The sequence below is a fragment of the Camelus dromedarius genome, chromosome 25 (assembly GCF_036321535.1).
Source record: "Camelus dromedarius isolate mCamDro1 chromosome 25, mCamDro1.pat, whole genome shotgun sequence".
In the NCBI taxonomy this organism is placed as follows: Eukaryota; Metazoa; Chordata; class Mammalia; order Artiodactyla; family Camelidae; genus Camelus; species Camelus dromedarius.
Genome location: NC_087460.1, coordinates 3,526,683 through 3,548,340, shown reverse-complemented (window position 1 = coordinate 3,548,340; position 21,658 = coordinate 3,526,683). Strand labels below are relative to the sequence as shown.

The window sequence follows — 21,658 nt, the reverse complement described above, 5'->3', positions numbered from 1 at the left end:
GGGAAGGAAGGGGCGGGTCGGAGGTTGCGCCCGATGTGGGGCGTGGGAAGCGGGGGAATAGGAAGAAGGGAGTCTTGGAGTCGGACTCCCAAGTCCGCAGCGGACCGTGAAGATAACCTCCTGCTGTGGAGCAGCCTGAAGTTCAGAGCGAGCCGGTGACCGACTCGAGGGCTTGCCTGCAGAATGGTGGAAGCGCGCTGCTCGGGCGCAGCCCCCCCGACTCTCAGCTCCTGGTTCCCTGAGGATGTCGGCCGGGGCCGAGAAGGCGTGGCCCCTGGGCTCGGGAAGGTCCTCAGGGAGAAAACCGGGGCCCGGGGCCCTGGAGGGGGCGGGGACTCGGAGACGAACGGGAAGACGAGAAATAGAAACGAGGATGTGCTCCTTCTCCGGCCGAGCGCGCTCTGTCCTCGGAGCCTTGGCTCTTGCTACTCTCTTATCCTGGCGTGCTCACCAGCTCCAGTCTGCTCGTGGGGGACCCCCGAGACGACTTCTCTGGGGTCTCATATCATTCCATCTGTCCTTTAATTAGTGTGATTTATCAAAGCCCTTCTCTCACCACCTGACATACGAACCCAGGGATTCCTAACTCGGACTGCGATCCAGGAGTGGGCTTCAGGAAGTCTGTGAGCCTCCTGTAATGTCATGTGAAATTTAGTGGGGGTGTGTACCCTCTGAACATTTATCTGGGAAGAAATTCGGGGTGGCTCTCTCTAGAGCGACGGTTTGTACGTTTTTTGTTTTTTAGTTTTTGACTGTGGATCCCTTTGACAATTTGCATTGTTTCAGAAAGTAGTATCTAGAGCTTGCCGAAATTCCGGAAAGATTAGATAACCACTTGCATTTTTAAATACTTTCTTCAGGGCAACCTCCCAAGACCCCTGAGTAGGAACAGAGACCAGTGACTTGTTCAGAGACACCTACTTTGGGCTTACCAGAAAACAAACCAGTTTGGAGGAATCTTTCTAGACTTGGTCCTTTCTTCAGTGCTTTGCATTTTCAGGAAGAATGGAGTGTGGATCGCTTGGATGGACCAAAGACATGTAGTAAGTAGAGGTTGCCTGTCACTAGTCTTGTAAGATTGCTTGTTCCCACTGCACCCCAACCGCCGTTTGCGAAGTGTCAGCTACCAAAGTGAGTTGGAAGAGGAAAGAAACACTTAAAGAAATGTTATCAGAGAAGTTTAATAATGCTGTGCTTTCGTATTTCTTGGCCACATCCTGTATTCACCCAGCACTTACATTCCGCTCTTTGATTCTGGAGTCAGTATGAATATAGACATACTTTCTGGGGTCTGAGAAATTGACAGACCCCATTATCGTTAGCAACACCCTAACTCCAGTGTAATATTGCCAGTTATGTTACATCTCCAAGTCAGACCATGCCTCAGGTCCTCAGCACTGGTTTCACGGAGGCATGATACTGTTGAAAGCACATGGGCTTAAAACTGCCTGTCCACCAGTTCTGAGCTGTGAGCGGGGTAAGCTTCTCCACCCATCTCACGGGGAAATAACAGCTGTCCTGTTACCTCAGAAGGTTGTTGTGAGGGTCAGATGACATGGAGGTGAAGGTCAGCTGCCAAGTGCTGTGTGCGTGTACAGTTCTATTCAAATACCGCTGATAACCTCACAGTCACGGAAGGTCAGAGCTGGAAGGGGTCTTAGGAGATTGGCAAACCCAATTTCTTTATTTTAAAGATAAACTGAAACATAATATAAAAGATGATCAATAGATAAATACCCTTGTTGAAGGAAGCTTGTAGTAAACCAGTCAGTCACTTTTGAATTCAGTAACGATTGTAATCTTTATCTTACGGCCTTGCTCAGAGATTCATTCGGAGTACCTAAGGTAACATTCCAAAGAGGATGTACTACTAATAAAGTCCTCTTTAAGCCTAGAAATTGCCAACCGAATGCTTCTTGGTCTGGTTAATCTCAGTGCCGTTCCTCAGATCAAGAATTGGAGAGGATGGATTTGTGTTGCGATCTCTCTGAGACCGTCTAAGATCGATGATAACCCAGGGATGCTCAGTTCAGGCAAAATATTTCAACATTTTTTTTAATAAAAGGCAAGATGCTTATAATTAAGAGTCCAGGCTGAATCCCACAGAATGAGATATTCTATGGGCTTTGCATAAAAAAACTTGGTAGCCCCTCATTTCTTTGATTTCTTACTCTCCGCACCCATCTGGGTTTGTTAACACATGATACGTACTTTGTTGTTTTGAGTGGAATCCATTGGCACAAGCTCCCCCTCCCATTTTCCCTACCAAAACGAGACACTTAAATGAGAAAGTCAGTCTGGAGAAGGTAAACCCAGTTCTTCCAAACTAAGCATCAGCGCCTCGGAGGGTGTCTGCTCCCCTCCCCTGTCCTTTGACTGCTCAACTTCTGTGGCCTCAGCACTGTTGCTATAGAGACAGTGAGCTCACCAGCTGGGATTCTGACGTCACTCTCCAGTCCCAACAAGGGGGAGGTGCATGGAAGGCGGGGGGGAGGAAACAAGATCTTGAGCTGAGCAAGAACATCCCAGCGTCTTCATTGACTTTAAGAGGATATTCTGGAGTCTTCTGTGGTTCACTCTTCAGTGCTGCAGAGGTAGGGGATCCCACTGGATGGATAAAACCTCTGTGGTTAAAAGGGAGAGTTCAGTGACAAGCGGTGGGTAACTTCTACTGTTCAACCTAGCCTCCCTCTTTGCCCAGTCAACTTTAATTTTACACCAGAACCTTTTGGAAATAAGTGAACCTCTCCCTCAGTAGCGTGGCAGCCAAACCTACATCTTTGCTGTTGGAGTTTTCATTTTGCTGGGGATTGACCAGACCTCCTTGGCCATCCTCTCGGGGACATGAGAGGGTCTAAGTCTGCTTCCCAATTTGACGATGAGACTGGAAGCTTGCAAACCTGCTGGCTTTTCCTTTTCATGTGTGGCTGTTCCAAAAGTAGTTTTGTTTTTCCTAGTGTTCTAATAGCAAAATCAGACTAGAATAGCTGAGTCCTGATTCTCATCTCCTTTCAGCCTCACAATATTATTTCTGAATCCTCGGCTAGTCGACAGAGAGCTGGGAGAAGGCAGGGTGTATGCAGCTATGGAGAGAAAGGGTCTGCACTGTGGGGTCTAAAGGAAGAAGTCATTTCTAGGGGAAAGTGAAAAGATGGAAGACCCAAAGAGAAGCTTCGCAGTGAATGGTACACGGAGAGAAAGAGACACACACACCTTTTTTTATTTAAACAAAACCATATAAAATTGATTTTATCAACAACCAAATTTATTGTCTACACTAGGCGCTTAGAGAAAGGGAGTGAGAAAAAAAGAACAGATAACAGAATATATCCTTCCTTTTTAAAACTAGTAATAAAAATTGGCTGAGTAAACTTCAGAACTTGATCAGGTATATATCATATGATCAGGTGTGTAGCTTCATTTATGCTGCCTGTGATTTGGGTTTTTCTGTGAGTTTAGGAACCTTGAGTAAACAGGAGCTCTTCCCATGACAAAGACGGAAGATGTGTCTTGAGATGGAGCTGTGGTCTGGGGCCCAGCGCCCGTAACCAAGCCCCTGTGTTGTTTACGCACACCCCTCCCCAGCTGGCATGTAAGATTTGCACTCAGTTATCATTGAGGTAATAATCACGTTGCCATTTTTAAGGAATATTTTAGGCCCGTCTTTCTGTTGGCCTCAGGATCCCATAGATCCATGGCCATAGAAAAATTTTGTAGTTTCCAGAGTGTTACCCTGCAGAGCTGTAATATTTCAAGGACTGTCTACTGGTTTTAATATTCCCTTCCTGGGCCTCAGTTTCCTAATCTGCCAAATGAGTGTGTTTGAATAAACTGTTCCTAAAGCCCATTGATCTTCACCCCGTGTACAGTTAGCGTTCTTTCCTCATCAAACGTGGTAGATAACGCAAGGCGTCCTTTTTCTTTTATTTTCCACCCTGACCCCAGGATCATTCACCAGCTTTGAAGTTAAGAAATGGATGAATCCATTCACTGGCTCCTTTAATCTCTAGACCCACCTCCCGCCTTTCCATTTTCATTATGAGACACATGTATAGCTTTAGGTGTCTGAATATCCTTACCATGCAAAGGTATTTCAGAACCTCTTTATATACACTATTACCCAGGACGATTTAGGGACTTAGAGTCTAAAACAAGCTTCGTGACTGCAGACGGACGCGCAGAAGATACAGAACGTAGAATTAAAGCGTCAGGGCCCGTGTAGGCGGAGGTGTTTGCTGAACCTGCGTGACCAGGGAGCGTGCAGGGAGCACTGAAGTGCGTCTGAGGCGCTGGCTTGTTGGTGTTACTGGGTAGGAAGGTCTGCTGATAAACCGGGTCAGCGTTTGCACCTTCACTGAGTCTCTGGGGGTGAATGTTTCCCCCAAAGGAGTCAAGCGTCAGGAAAGCCGGCATGTATGACTCACCACCCTAGCAAACTCAAACCATTTCTTTTTTGTTCTCAGAGTCTCCAATTTAAGAAAGAAACACTGAGCTATCTGGAATTAGAAGTAGGCAGTATTCATATGTTCATTGTTTCAGCAGACAATTATTAAGCACCAACTTTAAGATACTACCTGCTGTGAAGGGCACCAAGATGAGTAAGAAAATGCATCTCATAAAGGCCATGAAACATCTGTGAGCAATTAAAATACTAAATAGGATGGAAAGGGTGAAACCAAATATGATGTGAACTTTGACGGGGCAACTGCATTCAGTTAGGGGTTTAGAAAGCATGTCCTGGCTGAAGTGAGCTTTGACCTGGGCCGTGAAGTCAGGGTGGGGTTTAGAGAGACATTACTGGGGGCTGGGTGGGTATGCCAAGATGAGATGCCCTCGTGTCTTCTATTTAAGTGTCTTAGTGGAGGTGATATGAGGAAGATAATTGATCTGGAAGCTGCTTTTAATGTGAATTATGAATTCCCTTTATAACACGTCCTCGAAGGAACACATACAGAGTGTTCAGAGACCCACGAAGTCAGGGCAGTCATTCTCCATTCCAGCTGCTTGTCTTCTGACTTCCCATTCAAGCCAGCTTTGAGATTAGGCTAAAAACTTTCAGTGTCCTCATTGCTAAATATGTCTGTCTGCCAATGATTGGGAAGTGGAGAATAGGAGTAGTCATTTCAGAAATTATTGGCCAGAAGATGAAACTTCGGTGCCACCCAGGAACCATCAGACCACACCAAGAGTGAGGTCTGCACTTTAAATGCGGGCGACGTTTTGTGCTCGTCACCCCTGGATACCGTGTGAGAAATAAGGAACAGATCAAGGTCATTATCTGGTCATGAGAGCCAGAGAGTCCATCTGTAAAATCAGTCATTTTTATTTGTGTGTTTCCATTGCAGATTCCTTCTGTTGCATGGCAGGAAGGGTGGGTAAACTTAGGGAGAGCGAAGACAACACGTTAATCAGGAGCCTTCCTCATTTCGCAGAACCTGTCCTCAGTAAGAGTAAGTGATTACGCGGTTTCTTCCCTTCCTGTAATTCATTTTCATGCTTGCTTGTGAACGGTGGTATGTAGCCTTAATAAGTAAGTCAGTAGATCGTATTGATTTTGTCATTTTCTAGTAGAAGTAATTCATTAAGATGAAATATAAACTGGAGATTAAGAGACTTGCACTGTCAACGGTCCAGCACCTCCTGTTTCTAAGTCTTCTCTTTCTTTGGCCAAGTAATAGTGACGCCCAGGCCTTCCTTCCTGGTGATGATTCAAGCGTGACAATCTTTATATAAAATGGCTGCCGAGAGACAATACAGGATGTAACTTCGTAGACATTGACAGCTTCCTTGTTACGGTTAAAAAAAATTAAGATACCAAAGAAGGTTAGGAAATCTCAGAGAAAAATTTTAAAGAAAAGAATAAATAATTATTTTTCTGCAGGTGGCAAGTCTTTCTCCGAGAGGATCTCTCTATAAAAACCCAAGCCCAGGGATTCTCAATTCTAGATGCACATTAGAATCACCCAGAGATCTTTTAAAAAATTCGGTGCCTGTTTCTACATTCTAAAACCATTGAAGCAAGATTCTCTGGGGTTGGTGTCTCAGATTCAGTATTTTTAAACAGTTCTCTGGGTGATTCTAAGGTCTAATCAGGGTGGAAAAACACTGCTTACCCAAGGAGTCGATTGTGTTACAGTGTCAGGAAGAGTGAAGGAAACTGTTTCCCTGGCTCAGTGGTCTGAGTTAGTGACGGAGGCGTCACCACCAGCACAGATCCTTTTGGGAACAAGGAACAGGTAGCTCTTGAAAGATCTTACATTTTCTTTTTAATAACTACCCGTAATACTATGTTTAACAAAAATAATAAATTGACTTATAAGTAAAGTTTAAATCGTGTGTGATCTCTGTTTGATTTGTGTTGGTTTTATTTGGGAGGAAGATGTCTACCCTGACCACAGCCTAAAGGCCTTTAAAGCAGATATTTCCAACTTAGCAGATAGTCAACTCCTAATAATGCTCCACTTATTTCAAGCAATTCTTCATAAAACACAATTTCACTATAAAAAATTAGGATAAGCTTTTGGACTTTATGACACCAGCATTTTAAAGTCGTGTTCTTGCTGGAATCAAAACATGAATGTTTATGTCTGTTTTACAAAGATGTTCGGAGGACACTGGGGAGGAAAACTGGCCATCTTGTTCCTCCTTGCTTACTGGGAAGTCTGGATCTAAGCAACGTTTATCATAAAAGAAGGGAAAGATTGCAGAAGCTTGGTGATGAAAGTCGGTCATGGAAAAAGAGGATGAAAAGAAGCTTCTCACACTTACAGACTATCAGTGGGCAGATACCATGACAATTAGCCACGTTTCCAAGAACTATTACGTACGAGGCAGTGCCCCGGCAAGTGGCCAAGACTAGGGCCAAAGGCCACGGAACGTGTGGGATCGGGGCCGAGGTGCTCAGCTGTGAGGTGAGGCGGTGAGAGCCGCCAGTGTAAGCATTTCTTTCAAGAAAAAAATGACCACAAATGAGAGACGAGGGAAGTAGTGGCTGGAGAGAGGCTTGTGGTGGAAGAAGACATGTAAATTGAGGGTCAGCTTTCTGACTTGAAGACCATGTAGATGGTGGGGCCGTAACAGAGATTAGGGAACAGAGCCAAGAGTTTGGAGGGCAGTGAAAAAGTCAGCAGCAGCCAGGGCATCGCTGCCCCCGCGGGCAGAGCTCCTTTGGATGGTGCCCACCACAGCTCTCTCCTCCTGCCATTCAGAAGCTTGGCTGAGCTGTGGAGACCGAGCACCCCACCCCGGGACCCTTGGCTGGTTAGCAGAGGGATTATGCCTGAGGAAAAGATAGTCGGCACCCTGCTAAGGGAAGTCAGCTGGTGCCCTGGAAGAGAATTACCAGTGAAGCATACATTACTCTAAAAAGTAGGTGGGGCAAGACCAGACAGGGAGAAGTAAGTTAATTCTGCTTGATCATGAGCTTGGAGCGGGAACTGAAAATCCGAGATGTGGAAGGGCTGTCAGGTCAGGAGGCAGAGCAGGACGTGGCTGCTTTGGGTTCATTCACGAGCGAATCTGCATTGAGCAGCTAGATCGTACCAGCCCCTGGTCTCCGCGCTGGAGATGCGCACACCTGAGAAACCTGCCAGCTGCTGAGGACTGAGGATAAGAGACCCAGAGTTAAGTGGGTCTGAAAGTAGTTCCTGGGACAGGTCTCTACAGAAGGCATTTCGGCTGTTTCCCACACCTCGGCCATGTACCTTATTTCTCCTTCCTTTCACCCTTTGACGACCCCCCTTCTCATTCTTTTTTCCTATTTGCAGATGTCGGATAGGGTTGACTGGTTACAAAGCCAAAATGGAGTATGCAAAGTTGATGTCTATTCACCTGGAGACAGCCAACCCCAAGACTGGAAAACGGTAAGGGCCAGCCTCCGAGTGAGTACTGAGTTAGGACCGTGTGGAGCACCGGTAAGAGTCGCCTTATTCTCTGCACCACCGCCACCTGCCTCTGATTTTTGAAGATGGAATTCTTGGGGTGGGGGAAGAATGAGCTCCTTTAGGAAAAAAAAAAACTTCCATCTATGATTTTGGGGAGGGGGGAATCCTATAATTGGTATATAATAGGAGGGAAATGCTACAATTAGTGAAAAAACTATGTATGACAGCTGTCAAACTTTAACTTTCAAACAGAAAGAGATTCAAACAGAAATGTCCCCGAATCCTTAAAAGGTCTTTTCTGAAATGTGAGGTGCCTCAAAACTCTCAGAACTATAAACTCTCATCCCAAGTGAGGTGGTCATTCTGCCTTCATCACTCAGCGAGCACTGATTAAATGCTTGCTTAGCATCAGGCACTGGCTGTCAGGGTCCAGTCAGAAGATGGAAACCTCGCCAGTCATTTCATATGAAGAGACTACTTCGTAAAAGGCAGTTAACTAGGCTGACCACCGAAAGCTGTGAGAGAGGACCCTAGGAGTCCCAGAAGCAGCAGGTGCAGAGAGAAGCTCCTACCGCCAGGCTGAGGGAGTGAACCGGGAAGAAACCAAGGACTCACAGAGGCGCCCTCTGCCCCAACCAAGGCTCCTTCAGATGTCCGTGGAGGCAGTGCGGCTGCCGCAGGGCAGCATCAGGCAGCCAGTGGTGCTGAAGACGCTGGCTGGAGGGTGCAGGTGGGCCAGAAGGGAGACCCCTCCCTCCTGTACGACCAGGTGTTGTACCTCCAGTGTCTGTCAGCAAAGCCGGTGCCCGCTGTCAGCGTAAAGGGTCCAGCACCAGAGTCACCGAGCATGACGAGGAAGGGTGGACTTAGAGCTGAGAGACAGTTACGGCTAGCTGGCACAGACACTGTGCTGAGCCGTAGGGTCAGAGATGAGACAGGGTTCTCTCCCTTTGGGGGTCTCACAGTCTGACAGAATCGCCATTGGCATCCTCATCCTAACACCTCCTGGCGCGTACTGTTCCGTGACCCATCTTCTACTCGTCCGGAATCTGTTTGGTCTGTCTTTACGTGGCCTAAGAGAGAAAACACTAACAAATCTACGTAAGACACTAAGACACATAGAAATACCCGATTACTATGGAGTAAGTGCTAACCAAGACTGCTTCCACTAGAGCCTTTATTTAACTCTGCCCTTTCATCTAGAAAAGGAAAAGGCAGGTGGAGTTTTGATATTAAATTAACAAAAATGTATTGATTTTTCAGTAAGTGAGAAGCACTCTGGGGGATGCAAAAAAGAACAAAATATTTTTTAAATTTAAATATAATTGATTTATACTGTGTTAGTTTCAAGTATATAGCAAAGAATATATATAATTATACATATATAATATATATTCTTTTTCAGATTCTTTTCCATTATAGGTTCTTACAAGACATTGAATTTAGTTCTCTGTGAAATACAATAGGTCCTTTTATTTATTTATTTTATGTATAGTCATGTGTATCTGCTAATCCCAAACTCCTAATTTATCCCTCCCCTGCTTTCCCTTTTGGTAACCGTAAGTTTGCTTTCTATGTCTGTGAGTCTGTATCTATTTTATAGATAAATTCATTTGTATCATTTTTTTAGATTCCACATAAAAGTGATATTATATGATATTTATCTTACTCTGACTTACTTCACTTAGTATGATCATCTCTAAGTCCATCCATGTTGCTGCAAAATGACATTATTTTATTCTTTTTTATGGCTGAGTGGTATTCCATTGTATATGTATATAACACATTTTCTTGATCCAGTCATCTGTCGATGGACACTTAGGTTGCTACCATGTCTTGGCTACTGTAAATAGTGCTGCTACAAACATTGGGGTGCATGTATCTTTTCAAATTACAATTTCCTCTGGATGTATGCCCAGGAGTGGGATTGCTGGATCATATGATAACTCTACTTTTAGTTTTTTAAGGAACCTCCATAGTGTTTTCCATAGGGGCTGCACCAATTTACATTCCCACCAACTGTAGGAGGTTCCTTTTTCTCTACACCCTCTCCAGCATTTATTGTTTATAGACTTTTTGATGATGGCCATTCTGACTGGTGTGAGATGATACCTCATTGTAGTTTTGAATTGCATTTCTCTGATAATTAGCAATGCTGAGCATCTTTTCATGTGCCTGTTGGCCATCTGTGTGTCTTCTTTGGAGAGATGTCTATTTAGATATTCTGCCCATTTTTTGATTAGGTCAATTTTTTTTTGATATTGAGACGTATGACCTAAGAACAAAACAATTTCTGCCCTCATAGACCTTAGCATTCATTTGGGAAAATAAAAAAATAAACATGTGAAAATACAGATAGAATTTAAAAGCTCTAAATAATTAGTGGACACTAATTAAAAGAAGTTCATGATAATTTGCCAAATGAATTTTCTAGACAATAGTTGCTGTAGATGTTTAAAGAACAGATCATTTTGAAGCAGGAGATGGTCAGGAAATTTTTATAAAGTGTGCTTAGTTGGGCTGGAGGTGAAGGGGAACAGGACAGCGGGGGGGGTGTGTTGACCTAGCAGTAAGTCCTGCGTCCGAGGACGACTGAGGAGAGAGCATTAAACCCCTTAAGCCTCTCCTTCAGGGCCGTGAAAAATGTCCCTGTTCTTAATTAGGAAAGACTCAGAAATAACTGGGACCCACCTTCCCCAGCTGCTCAGGATACTAGTGTATAAGGAAAGGAAAGGTAAGGATGCAGGAGAGCAGAAGGTTTGGGGGGGATGGGTGTGTGATTGTCGACTCCATGCATAGAAAAGGAAGCGCGGTTAGAGTTTCTGGCAGTCACCTTGGCTTCATCGGCCACTTTTGCGAAGTTCTTCTGGATCGAGTGGAATAATGCACACAGGGTACACACACTTTTTAGTGCAAGAAACATAGACAATTAAAAACCGAAAACACACGAAGCTGCACAACGCTTTGGACTCCATCATTGAGCGCTATGCTGTGCTCTGGGTTCTTTCCTTAATGTTCTGTGGAAAGAATTGAAATGGATGAAAGAACAAGTGCCACGCCTGCACTGCAGCAAGACCTTCCTCTGGGTGTCACAGCCCAGGGATGCACGCGGGCCTGCCTGCAAGTCGTGTGCCTGTCTGTAAAAGTAGGTAGTATTACGGAATAATTTTCAAAAAAAGGGTAAAATGTTGATTTTCCTGATGAATCAGAAAAGCTGTAGCTGTTTTTATTAAGCCAACATTATTAAATTAATCCTGCTTACCAAAAATGTACTTCAGTGAACTTAGGTTCCTAAAATATTTGAGTTAGGTTCTATAAGAATACTTTTTCCGATCAGAATAGAGATTCTTTTATTTGAGAGATGTTGGAGTCTAACTTATGACTACCACGTGGAGGTAGGAAGACATTACTACTTCCACTTAATGCCTTTCTGAACGGCAGACACATAATGATACAAACATTGATAAACAGCTTAGAGCCTCGATTCTAAACTTTTAGCCAATAGATTCAAATGTCCAGTTTTCAACAACAACAACAAAAAAAAACACAAGGCATATAAAGAAACAGGAATGTATGGCCCATTCAAAGTAAAAAAGAATCAACCAAATTTTCAGTTATTGCTACCACCAATCATTATTGGCCATGGAAGAGCCAAAGTGGAAATGAAAGGCTAAGTTAGCAGAGAGGAAAGTTAAAGCTAGAAAAATAGAACATCTGCAAAGCCCTGTTACCCCTTGGATCCACCTCTAGGGACCAGGAGAAGATGCAGCTGGCACACTGTTGTCGTGGTGACATCTCCCTCTGTTAGATGAATCTGTTGGACAGCTTGGCAAAGACTTCCAAACTGGTTAAAAGGTCATTTCAGAGAAGGGTGAAGTAATGACTCTCATGTGTTTATAAAAATAAACCCATGGTAAAGATTTAGTTGAACTCATCAACAAGAAGCTGGTGCAGTTCAAAGGAGAGTCAAAGGAAAAAAGGCACTTATGTAGATCAGAAATATTGACGTGCATGTGCAGATGGGGGCAAAGCGGACCTTCCCCACGGTGGGAGAGGACGCCTGTCGAACCCTCCCTGGTCACAGGTGATGTGTCTGGACAAGAATTACGTTGCATCGCTGTCGGTTACCTACAGTTTACAGAGCTATAACATAGCTCCGAGAGAATGAGGACCAGAACCAGTGGAAGGGTGTGCCGTGCGCGGTTTTCTACGAGGGCACAGAACTTCCTCACGGCAGCTGTTATTCAAATGAGGAGAACCGTCTGGGGGACTCTGAGTCAAGCTCTGCGGTCCCTGGCAGCTTGCACCAGCCTGTAGGACCCAGCTGCTCTTCTCTTCTTCCCAAGTCGTCTGAACGCGGCCGTGTGCCGCAGGGGCAGAGAGCCAGTTTGACAGCCTGAGCTGGACTTGAACACCAGCCCCCGCTGAGAGATGCTCGTGAACATTTAGCTTCTCTGAGCCTCAGTGTTCCCGCCGGTGAAGGTGTGAGAGTAATGCCCACCTCACAGGGTGGGCATAGAGGGGGGAAGTCACACGCGGGGAGCACGTGACGACCGAACAGACAGTAGCCAGCAATCCATGACGCTCGGTAACTGAAATCACCGAATTACCCTTTAAAGATGGGCACTACTCGTGGTCATCCGCAGACACAGTTCAGTAGTCACAGTGACCCTTTGTATTTGACGGTAAACAGGACACTTGCACGTACTGCCTCCCTTTAGCCTGTGTCCCAGCGGAGGCCGTGGATCCTAGCGCGTAGACAGGAGCAGGCACGTGTGCTTATTGCAGCTAGCGCCCACTGGAGGGCCTGCGCTCACTCAAAACTAACACGTGCTCCACGGATGTTAACCCCTCAGTCACAAGGCAGCTTGCTGAGTCACGCCAGGCAGCCCACTGGAAGCCGGCGAGCTTGGCAAGATGGTGCTCGGGCAGCCTGGCAGAGTGGCTAACTGTCCACAACTGTCCCTGAATTTTCTAATTTTTTGAAAACTATCCTTGTAATAAGAGACCTAAATAACAGAGATGAACCATGGGAAATGGCAGTTAATACCAATACATGAAAAAATCTGATTCCATACAAATGCTAGCTCTGCAGCTGATGACAGTCAGATCTGAGGCGCACGTGCTGTAAGAGGCCACGCAAGGCGGTGGCCAAGGCCATGGGCTCTGGGGTCGGGCTGCCCGGGGCGGAACTGCCCCTCCACCAGTGATGGGCGGTGTAACCTCCGCTAAGTAACTGGCTTCGTCTCTCAGGTCTTCAGTTTCCTCTGCTGTAAAACATGGGGAACAAGGGAGCTATCTTACGTTGACCGCAAGAATAATATTAAACGAGGTAACGGTCTTAAACCACCTGAAGCAGCGCCTGGTACGTGGTGAGCGCCCGGTGGACGCCGGGTGCTTTTGTTGGGGCAATGGCACAGTTGAGAGTTGAGAGAGGCGACCGTTTTTGTAGCTGGTCTGTGAGGTGGTCCTCGATATCCTGTGTCTTTGCTTTGTTCTAGTCGGATGAATCCTTTTCTGTTTTTAAGGAAGCCTCAACTGACCCTATCAGGGTGCTCAGCTGGCTCCGCAGAGACCTGGAAAGAAGCACAGCAGGCTTCCAGGATGCCAGGTTCAAGCCCAGAGAGTCATCCGTCGGGGGGGAGGCGGCCAGCTCGGGAGACCCGAGCAAAGGCCTCTGTGTGGACTATTACAACACTGCCACCACGGGCGGCAGTCCCGGGAGACTGCATTTCGAGGTGACTCACAGGGAGAACCCCTACCCCGGCCCCAGCTCCCAGGCCGGTACTGGGAGCTCGGTGGACGAAGTTTCCTTCTACGCCAACCGCCTCACGAATCTCGTCATAGCCATGGCCCGCAAGGAGATCCACGAGCGGATCGACGGCGCCGAGAACACGTGTGTCCATCAGTCCGTGTACCTGGGGGACCAGCCCGTGCCCAACAAAAGTCTCAGTAAGGTGGCATCGGAGCTGGTAGACGAGACTGTCTCCTCGTGCTCCAAAGCTGCCGCGTCCGACAGGGCCCCGGGGTCCGGTGACAGGGCCGCGGGGTCACTGCAGAGCGGCCCGAACCTGAAATACAAAAGCAGTCTGAAGGGCAAGGAGAGCGCCAAGGGGGGCAGGGGCCCCGACGACAGGCCCCCTTCCAGCAGGTCCTTCTTCTACAAGGAGGTGTTTGAGTCTCGCAACGCGGGCGACGCCAGGGAGGGCGGGTGGGCCTTGCCTGCGGAGAGGAGGCTGCTCAGTGGGCAGGAGAGGCCCGACAACTTCACGGCGTCTGTCAGCCAAGGGATCATGACCTACGCTAACAGCGTGGTGTCGGACATGATGGTCTCCATCATGAAGACCCTGCGGATCCAGGTGAAGGACACCACCATCGCCACCATCCTACTGAAGAAGGTCCTGATCAAGCACGCGAAGGAGGTGGTCTCAGACCTCATCGACTCCTTCATGAGGAACCTCCACAATGTCACGGGCACCCTCATGACTGACACAGAATTTGTCTCGGCGGTGAAGAGGAGTATCTTCTCTCACGGAAGCCAGAAGGCCACAGACATCATGGACGCCATGCTGGGTAAGCTCTACACGGTGATATTTGCCAGGAAACCTCCCGAGACTGTCAGGAAAAGCCAGGACAAGTCCGAGAGCTACTCCCTCGTCTCCACGAAGGGAGTGGGCGATCCTAAAAGCCGAAGCGTCAACTTTGCATCAGTGAGATCGGAAGGTAAACTGAGGGAAAAAGCATGCTCTGCTGCGCCCGAACCAGAGAAAAAGACTTGTGCCGAAACTCTGGGCGAACACATCATCAAAGAGGGGCTGACCAAGTGGCACAAAAGTCAGCAGAAGGAAGGAAAATCCCCAGGTTTCCAACGTGCACCATTCGCAGCTCCCAACAAACAGTATAAGCCTGCACCGGACATTCCCCTGGGATTTCCTTTCGACCCTTGCAACCTCAGCCCCCCGATGCATCACCCAGAGAAACCTGAGAATTTTATGAATGATTCAGACTCCTGGGCCAAGGACCTGATTGTCTCTGCCTTACTTCTGATCCAGTACCACCTGGCCCAGGGGGGGAGCATGGATGCGCAGAGCTTCCTTGAAGCCGCTGGCACCACCCACCTGCAGGCCAACAAGTCCCCCGTAGTTTCGGATGAGTGCAGCCTGAAGTGTCCCCCCCTGGGGGCTGACCAAGAAGCAGCAGAAAAGAAGGATCTAATGAGCGTTTTCTTCAACTTCATCCGGAACTTACTTGGGGAGACCATTTTCAAAAGCGACCGGAGCTCTGACCCCAGGTCAACTAAGGAAGAAGACAGCCCCCAGCATGAAGAGCCGGCAACCCCTTCTCCCATCAGACTAGGCGAGGGCGGCGAGTCTCGGGGTCCTTTGGCCGGGCGGACCAAGGTGGTTGCCAGCCAGCTAGATGGCCACATGACGGGTCGGATGGTAGAGCACCTGATGGATTCGGTGGTGAAGCTGTGTCTCATCATTGCCCAGTCCTGTGACTCCTCGCTGGCGGAGCTGGGAGGCGACAAGCCTGGGGACGCCAGCAGGCCAGCGTCAGCCTTCCAAGACACTTTATACGAGTGTTTGCCCAGCAAGGGCACGGGCACAGCGGAGACCTTCTTGCAGAATGCCTATCAAGCTATCCATAGTGAACTGCGAGGGGTATCAGGACAGCCCCCCGAAGGGGGTGCGGCCCCCAAAGTGATCGTCAGCAATCAGAACCTAATGGATACGGTTCAGAACAAGCAGCTCCAAGCCGTACTTCAATGGGTAGCCGCCTCTGAGCTCAATGTCCCTATTTTATACTTTGCTGGTGACGATGAAGGAATCCAGCAGAAGGTAAGGAAGTGGAGTCGGGGGGGTTTGGAAAGATTTATGAAGGGTTAATTAGGGTTTTAAGTTCCATTTTCTCTCCGAGCTGAAGGCTAGCCACAAGAAGAATAGGATGGGCACGGGCAGTAAGGATTTGAAGCTTACGTCTCATGGCAGAGATGATGGATAAAGTAAAATTAGATTTTTGCCCCAAAGGAGGCATAGCAAAGGGGGAAAAAGGAGACAAATATATGATTTGTCTCTTCTTTCTGCACACCTGTATGGGAATACACAGGTAAGGAAGCTCCAAGAGACCTGGCGAAAGAATCAGATGAAGGTCTGGGCTCAGGCTGAATTCTGGATGGGACAGCCCTGCCCAGAGAAGGGGGAGCCAGCGGGACACATCCCGGAGGTGGGCTGAGGGGGTGAGGGGTGACGGATCTAGGTTTCTGGACTTTTCAGGCTGTCATTACTCCCTCAGCTGGTGGTCCGGTAGGGTCGGGGATTTGCAGGGATTCAACACGCAACACCCCTCTTCCCCTCCCCCTAAGCTCTGGATCAGTTGCGAAGTAAGGCTGAAGGTGGGGGACGCACTTGTTACTGCAGTGCCAGTGAAGGTGAGGGCGCTTCTGGCTCCCTTCTTCCCCCAGCGTAGGCCTTGGCAGCTGCTCCCTGGAGGGAGATTCTGAGCCTGGAAAGCTTCTGTGTATGCAGCCGCTGCTGCTGCTTGCTCGTGTGGGGCTATTGAGAGAGACATCACACACACACACACACACACACACACACACACACACACACACACACACACACTCACTCACTCACTCACTCACTCACTCACTCACACACACACACTCTCACACACACACTCGGGGCTTTGATTATTCCCTCTTAATCGAGCAGAGCGGAGCGCTGGCGTTTGCCAGCTAAGTGGAAGGGCCGGCGCGAGAGGCTGGCGTTAGCTGTGAAAAGCCTCATCCCCTTAGATGGTGACGGAGGAGGAGGCTTTCTCTGTTCAGTGAGTGGTATCGGCAACCCCGTACCTGACTTCCCTGGGCTACCTGACGCCTGGGAGGACGCAGGACTGCATAACATCCAGCCTAGGCTGCACTGGGCGCAAACGAAACGAGAACCTGGGCCATCGACAGGCTCGCCACCCTGTGGTCTCTGGACCAGCAGCGCTGGCGTCTCCCGGGGGCTCGTGACCAGTGCGGGGTCTCGGGCTGCACGACTGACCTGCTGAACCAGGCTTCGCTTTAGCCAACGCCCCAGGCGATTTGTGTGCAAGTTCCAGTCTGGGCCGGAGGACGGAGCACGGGGCTCCAACTCTGGACACGTCTCTAAGAGTCCTTGGCAAGTTCTGTCTCTCTACGTTTTTTTCCACTCTGTAAAACAGCTGTTTTGGAACATAGCAATTAGCAGAGAGGCTTGTAATCACAAATGCTTTAGACTGATGGAAAAACCTGAAAAGCACAGCTTTCATGTGCCATGTGTGACATGGGCTTTGCTCTCACACCATCTTTTAAGTCAACCCCATCGTGCATAACGTTCATAATGTATTTTGGTTTTAGATTACCAACGTAAAGATAAAGACCGTCACCTATTTTCTTAAAGGAAAAGAGTGAAAAGGATGGGCAGTAACACACCCAGCCTTCAGCTCACGAGTAGGTTTGCACAGAGCATCCGTGTATTTTTAAGAACAGTTAGATGAAGTATACATCAAAGAAACTACCTAAAAGTGAGTGGAGTTGGTTTTTTTTTTTTTTTTTTGGAAAGAGGTTGATAATGTGTGCAGATATTTTCGTGCAGATGCAGGTGGCTGATCCTGGTAACACTGGGATGCCCATGAGCCCAATTCCTTTAAATACATGTGTATCCGTTTTTGAATAGGGACTGTGTGCATAATTCAAAATCCAAGGCACAAAAAAAGATACACATTGAAAATTAAGGGCTTTTCCCCATCTTGATCTCCTGTCCCATTGCCCTCCCTGGAGAAAGCATTTGCTGAGCATAGAATTCTGGTTTGACAGTTCTTTTCTTTTAGTGCTTAAAGAAATGTTGTTGCACCTCCTCTGTGCTGTGTGGTTTCTGATGAGAAATCTGCTGTCATTCAAACTGTTGTTCCCTTACAATGTGACATTTTTCACTGGTTGGTTGTAGTTTTTTTCTTTTTCTTTAGTTTTCAGCAATTTCATTATTACAGGTCTTGAAGTGAATTTCTTTCGCTTCATCTTATTTCAGGTTCACTGAGCTTCTTGACTTTGTCAGTTACGCCTTTTGGCAAACTGGGGAAGTTTTCATCCATTGTTTCCTCAGGTATGTTTTCTGCACCACCCTTTTTCTCTCCTTCTGGGATTCTAATGACATGCATATAAAACCTTTTGGTATTGTCACACAGGCCCTGAGCTCTGTTAATTGTCTCAATCTGTTTGAAAGAGGTTTGACCACTCTCTTCCGTTGTTCCATGTGGTCCGTTTCTATTGCTCTGTCAATTTCCATTTGGTCCTTCTTTGTATCTTCTCTTTGCTGAGGCTGTCTTTCCATTTGTTGTAAGAGTATCCGTATGTACTTCCGTCTCTCCTATGGAATTTCCCCTGGAAAAGCTCCTGCTGTTTGGCTTGTTTATTTGCCCTTTGACTTTTTCGGAGAGTCAGGCACAGAATGCACGAAATAAAAATCTGGTCAGTTTGTTGCCATAAGGATTCCAGATGGATGGCAATGTACTGTGTTCACATTAGAATGGCTGCTTTGGCTAACTTTTCTCATTTTGTGCTTGGAAAGAGAATTAAACACAGGGTTCAGAAACCTGGGTGTGAACATTCCTCTGCTGATTTCCAGCCCTGTGCTGCTGGCAAGTCTCTCCACCTCTCTGAGCAGCATGTTCACGGGGTTGAGTGGATGTTTGAGTCGCCCTTTGCTCTGACGTTCCAGGGCTCCCCGTCTATGGGGCAGGGAGAGCACCCACACTTGTCCGTTGGCTGTCTCTCTCCTGCCCTTATTAGTCGTGGGACAGAGGTGGAGAGTGTTTTATGATATTACAGTGAACTTAAGAACTTTGGAGTCCTTACAGGACAAGAACAACACTGACAAACATCCATTGAAACATGAAGATTTTAATCTCAGGAGGAAACTATATTTTCCGTATCACAGACAGGTGGATGTCATTTAAATTAAGGACAACGTAACCAACTTTCTTCTGTCAAGCAGGTCAGCCAGCATCACAGCTGTGGAAGTCTTTTCAGCGGCTAACTTGAGTCCTTCCTGCTGCAAGGACTCTCCGCTCCCCCTTGGCAGGCCCTTCCCACCCTCTGGGGATGCTCGCCCCCCCCACCACCACCACGCTTCCTTTCCCCCTCAGCTCCTTCAGCTCTCAGCAGCCGCGGTGGACAAAGGGCGCAGCGTAGGGGAGGTGCTGCAGTCGGTGCTGCGCTATGAGAAGGAGCGGCAGCTGGACGAGGCGGTGGGCAACGTCACCCGGCTGCAGCTGCTGGACTGGCTGATGGTGAACCTGTGACCCACGGGGGCCCGGCCCGTCCTCCCTCCTCACCCACACAGAGCCCTAACGTTACCTTCATTCCACTCACATCAAAGACACGTCACCTGATGCTAGTCCCTCGATTTTGCAGATTTTCCTGTCCATGCGAGCAAGGACATAAAATAAAAAATTACAGTTAAAGGGCTCCAGGTATGTGGTTTCCTTGGGAGGCCATGGGACAGTCAGGTGAGGCGATCACAGGAATAAACGCAGACTCAGATGGAGAGCAAAAGGAAAACTGACTGACTGAGGGCCCCGAGGGGTACCTGGGGATTCCCCTCTGTCCCTGCAGCTTCCCCGCTTTAGAACGTTCCCTAAAAATAAGCCAGAGTTTGTCAAGAATTCATTTCAGCCCTTTATAGCCGTGTAAGTCAGGACGTATTTTCAAACGTCCAGTCCAAATCCAGTTATGCCACCAGGACTTGGCTCCTTGTCCGCCTCAGTGTTGTCTGTGGCTGAAGACAGTGTCAGAAAAGGTCCAGGAAATCCAAGTTCTGTTGTCTGTTCTGTACGTTTCTGGCCGTAGGACCTGGGACAAGCCGTCTGTTACGACACTGCTCTGACTTCGTGTCCTCGTCACCCCCCTTCAGGAGCATTTTCTGTTCTGATCCTCACCTTCCTGTGGAATTCTGTATTCTCCATCCTTCCTTCTAGAAACTTCCTCCTCCTCCTCTTGTTTCTAGTTTTCCTGTCTTTCTACGGCTCCTGGGGGCTCTCCTCAGCTCTGTCAGCCCCGTAGGTGTTTCTCTTCCCTAGGACTCTGTCTTGCCCTCCTGCAGTTCCCACCCCAGCATCTTCCCTGGGCGATCCCATCCAACCCCACAGCTTCGATTACCTGGTGTCTCCCTTCATGGAATATTACACAGTGATTAAAATAAAAACCAGGAAGCCAGGGACATAGCCCATGGTTACGATGCTCTGACCTTGAGTTTCTTGTAAACATTTATCTGTGCTATAATTACAACCACACACAGACTGTAGTCACATAGGTGAGGACTAGAAGGGCAAAAAGGGACTTGATTAGGTTTTCGAGGTGGTGGATGGGTGGACATGTCCTGTAGCTTGCTTGTCTTCCGTCCTTTGGGAAACTCGCTGTCTCCTGCTCCACAAGGTCCCAGAGAAGCATCAGTCATGGCATTACCACCGCCACACCACACCGTGGGCTTATGACCCAGGCTGGCCGATCTGAGGATCCCAATATCTCAGACACTGACGGGCTCAAGACCAGTCATTTCTGAGGCTGTCCTGCCAGCAGGAAGACTGCCCCTTCTGACTGGACAGGAGTGGTCATCTTAACTTCTGGGCAGAGCTTGTCTTCAGAATGAAGTTAACCATAAAAAGCAGCAAGACTAACAGGTGGACAGGGATTCTGAGCCCCATGACCTCGTCTGAATTCCTAGATCCTGCTGTGCCTGAAACCCCTCCTGATTCCCCAATCACGTAATGTTTGTTGTTTAAACTAGTTTGAACTCGGCCTCTGTCATTTTCAAACAAGAACCCTGAGTAGCATATGCGAACTATCTTGGGCAAGAAGGAAAAAATTATTATGTAGCGTTCTACAGGTGATGCTGTAACGCTGAGCACTTAGCGCTCTCCCCGCCCGACCCGTGCACCACCATGCACGCGCACCCACTGATTTACTTGGTTGAGGACATCGGGAGGGAGTGTGGGCACCAGGACACCCCGTCCAACCCCTCATGACAGGAGTCATGCCAATCAGCCATGTGAGTAGAGGTTTTGGTGTTTTTTTTTTAAACAAACCTTTATGCATTAAAAACAACAGTGTTAAGTACTGTACAATATAAGCGCTGTCTCTAATACAGATCACTGGCGGAAAAGAACGGGACACACCCTCCGCGCCGGTCACACAATAGGTGGTAAGATGCTTGTGCTCTTGAGGGAGGAGTTTTTGTTTTGCTGTCCTGTGGAGGTCTTAGACTCCGCTGGCCCAACAACCGCCTCTGTCTTTCTGGAAGCTTCTGTTAGCTGAGGCAGCTGGACAACTTCAGCTGTGTGCTGGAGGGAGCTCAGCTCATTACCTGAATTCTGATTCTGTTTCGTGGAGACATTTTTAACTTTGTCTTTAGTCTCTACTTTGATGATCACATCTGCCAAAGAAGACAGAAGAACAAGTGTTCAAGTGTGAGTTACCTCCCGTCCACCAGGCTGTCAGTCACTTTGGGGAAATCCTGGTGGTGATGATACAGAAACAATTCATTTGGAAAGCGCATTCTGTGTGCCAGGCATTATTCTAAGCACTTTACATTTGCTAATTCCTTTGATCCTTCCTGCAACCAGAGAGAATAGGCACTATTTTCATTCTCACACAGAAACCGAGGCAGAGAGAAGTTAAGCAAATTGCCCAAGGGCCCGCACCTGGTAAGTGGTAGGGCCAGGATTTAATCCCAGACAACGTGACTCCACTGCCC

General features: G+C 47.8%; 2 protein-coding genes across 10 annotated transcripts in view; one reads left to right on the top strand and one right to left on the bottom strand.

Moving 5' to 3' along the window:
* Positions 1-5: 5 nt before the first annotated feature.
* AKAP3 (A-kinase anchoring protein 3) lies at positions 6-21,010 on the top strand. 9 transcript variants are annotated; one of them, XR_010377777.1, is made up of 6 exons: positions 6-1,043; positions 5,346-5,450; positions 7,767-7,862; positions 13,412-15,724; positions 17,936-18,010; positions 18,902-19,194. XR_010377777.1 is itself a non-coding variant. In XM_064478950.1 (6 exons), exons 4-6 carry the CDS (start codon positions 7,767-7,769, stop codon positions 19,206-19,208), a joined length of 2,565 nt encoding a protein of 854 aa, XP_064335020.1. In that variant the 5' UTR covers positions 6-288; positions 861-1,043; positions 5,346-5,450; the 3' UTR covers positions 19,209-21,010. The 9 variants fall into 9 exon arrangements, 5 of the variants coding, with proteins under 5 accessions (XP_064335020.1, XP_064335019.1, XP_064335018.1 ...); XR_010377775.1 differs by having other exon boundaries at positions 17,266-18,010; XR_010377778.1 differs by having other exon boundaries at positions 19,053-19,163.
* An 82-nt stretch (positions 21,011-21,092) lies between these two features.
* Positions 21,093-21,658, bottom strand: part of DYRK4 (dual specificity tyrosine phosphorylation regulated kinase 4) — a 45,538-nt gene continuing 44,972 nt past the window's right edge. The window contains exon 14 of the mRNA XM_031444290.2: positions 21,093-21,337. Coding sequence (XP_031300150.2) covers positions 21,093-21,337 — 245 coding nt within the window. The remainder of the gene's footprint in view (positions 21,338-21,658) is intronic.

Bases quoted from the DNA above. Each gene is read 5' to 3' on its own strand.
- AKAP3 (XM_064478950.1), top strand. From the start codon at position 7,767: ATGTCGGATAGGGTTGACTGGTTACAAAGCCAAAATGGAGTATGCAAA. The intron at 7,863-13,411 runs GTAAGGGCCAGC...TCTGTTTTTAAG, and splicing joins AACCCCAAGACTGGAAAACG to GAAGCCTCAACTGACCCTAT. The intron at 15,725-19,052 runs GTAAGGAAGTGG...TTTCCCCCTCAG, and splicing joins ATGAAGGAATCCAGCAGAAG to CTCCTTCAGCTCTCAGCAGC.